The sequence below is a fragment of the Vicugna pacos genome, chromosome 2 (genome assembly GCF_048564905.1).
Source record: "Vicugna pacos chromosome 2, VicPac4, whole genome shotgun sequence".
Taxonomy (NCBI): domain Eukaryota; kingdom Metazoa; phylum Chordata; class Mammalia; order Artiodactyla; family Camelidae; genus Vicugna; species Vicugna pacos.
Genome location: NC_132988.1, coordinates 54213271 through 54215484, shown reverse-complemented (window position 1 = coordinate 54215484; position 2214 = coordinate 54213271). Strand labels below are relative to the sequence as shown.

Sequence of the window (2214 nt, the reverse complement as noted above, 5' to 3'; positions counted from 1 at the left end):
TTAGTAAGATTATCTTCGGCTTAATCTAATCAAGCTCTTGTGCGCCTTAGTTTCTGATTTGTTCTCCTCCATTGATACATTTGAGAAGCACTGCTATAGCGTTTAGCAGGTAAAAGGGACTCGGGTTATCGTGTTTCAGCAATGATAATGGCGTTAATTAGGAACAGGCTGTAGTTCAGCCAAGTCTTCCAGGAAAAGAAACGACCTTAATCCTTAATTTTACAGTTGGAAGGCTGCGTAAAAATCAGTCGATCCAGGCTGTGGCCGGTGGCCCCGCAGGGCATGACGTGGCCTCTGCCGGCAGCGCGCACCACGTGGCGCCGCGCACGCGCACGTTCGGCGGGGAAAGGGGCCCTGCGGGAGGCGCGGGCAGTAACCGCCCTGGCTGTTGAAGACTCACAGCAGCCGTGCGCCCGCCGCGCTCAGTGAGGAAGATGCTGGCCGCTGCTGTCTCTCGCATGCTGTCTGACATCACCCCGAAGCCTGCTACTAGCAGAGTGCTGGTAGCATCCTGTGACTATTCAAATGATGCTACATTTGAAATTAAGAAATGTGATCTTTATCGGTTGGAAGACGGTCCCCCCGTCACTGCAATGCTCACCCGGGAGGATGGACTCAAATACTACAGGATGATGCAGACTATTCGCCGAATGGAATTGAAGGCAGATCAGTTGTATAAACAGAAATTTATTCGTGGTTTCTGTCACTTGTGTGATGGTCAGGAAGCTTGCTATGTGGGTCTTGAGGCCGGGATAAATCCCAGCGATCACATCATCACATCCTATCGGGCTCACGGTTTCTGCTACACTCGTGGACTTTCTGTACGATCAATTCTTGCAGAGCTGACAGGACGAAGAAGTGGTTGTGCTAAAGGAAAAGGAGGGTCAATGCATATGTATACCAAGAACTTCTATGGGGGCAATGGCATTGTGGGTGCTCAGGTACCCCTGGGAGCTGGTATTGCTCTGGCCTGTAAATATAAAGAAAACAAGGAGGTGTGTTTAACTATATATGGGGATGGCGCTGCTAATCAGGGTCAGATATCTGAAGCTTACAACATGGCAGCTGTGTGGAATTTACCTTGTATTTTCATCTGTGAGAATAACCGCTATGGAATGGGAACATCTGTTGAGAGAGCAGCAGCCAGCACTGAATACTACAAGAGAGGCAATTTCCTCCCTGGACTCAAGGTAGATGGAATGGATGTTCTGTGTGTCCGCGAGGCAACTAAGTTTGCAGCTGACTACTGTAGATCTGGAAAGGGGCCCATACTGATGGAGCTGCAGACATACCGCTATCACGGACACAGCATGAGTGATCCTGGAGTCAGTTATCGGACACGAGAAGAAATTCAGAATGTAAGAAGTAAGAGTGATCCCATTATGCTTCTCAGAGATAAAATGGTAAACAACAAGCTTGCCAGTGTTGAAGAACTGAAGGGAATTGATGTTGAAGTGAGGCAATCAATTGATGAGGCAGCCCAGTTTGCTACAACTGATCCTGAACCATCTTTGGAAGATTTAGGCCAGCACATTTACAGCAGTAATCCACCTTTTGAAATTCGTGGTGTAAATCAGTGCATCAAGTTTAAGTCAGTCAGTTAGAGGGAGACTTTATGTAAATGTATTTTCAGTCCTTCAAAGGGAAATTATTCATGGTTGACTTGAAGAAACTATGTGCCCAGTTTGAAGGAGGAATAAAACCATAAAACAGAAGTCTTGTAAACTTTTATTAAAAGGAATTGAGGTAATTAAGAGAATGTAGAAAGAGATTAAAAGAGATCATAGATATACATTCAGTTAAAAGGGATATTACATTCAATTTTACATTAGTGCATTAAAAGATACTATACAGTTAGTCATATAGTGTTGTTAAAAGATAAACAGACACATTAAAAATTTCAAGAGTTTACTTGAGCATATATCAATTAGAATCAGGCAGTCAGGCAGTGCCACACCAAGAGTGGAGCACTCCACCAGCAGGAGCTGGGGGAGTGGTTTGTAGAGAGAAGCAAAGCCAGGAAGTTATTTGATTAGTGATAGCTTAAGCAGCTGCCTTATTTGAGAAAGCCTAGTGGAGTGTTTGTGATTGGCTGTTTTTAAGTTTCATTTGCTTGGATTTGAGTGCATAGACTGGCTTAGGTTTTGGTTTGTTTATGTAGACTGTGAAGGCATTAGAGCCTCCCTGTTCTGTTGGCCTCCTTGTTTAATTACT

At 44.7% G+C, this 2214-nt stretch overlaps 1 protein-coding gene across 1 annotated transcript; it reads left to right on the top strand.

Moving 5' to 3' along the window:
* The first annotated feature begins 356 nt into the window (after positions 1–356).
* Positions 357–1715, top strand: PDHA2 (pyruvate dehydrogenase E1 subunit alpha 2). The gene has a single exon (XM_015243311.2). It carries the CDS (start codon positions 435–437, stop codon positions 1602–1604), a length of 1170 nt encoding a protein of 389 aa, XP_015098797.1. The 5' UTR covers positions 357–434; the 3' UTR covers positions 1605–1715.
* Positions 1716–2214: the final 499 nt, after the last annotated feature.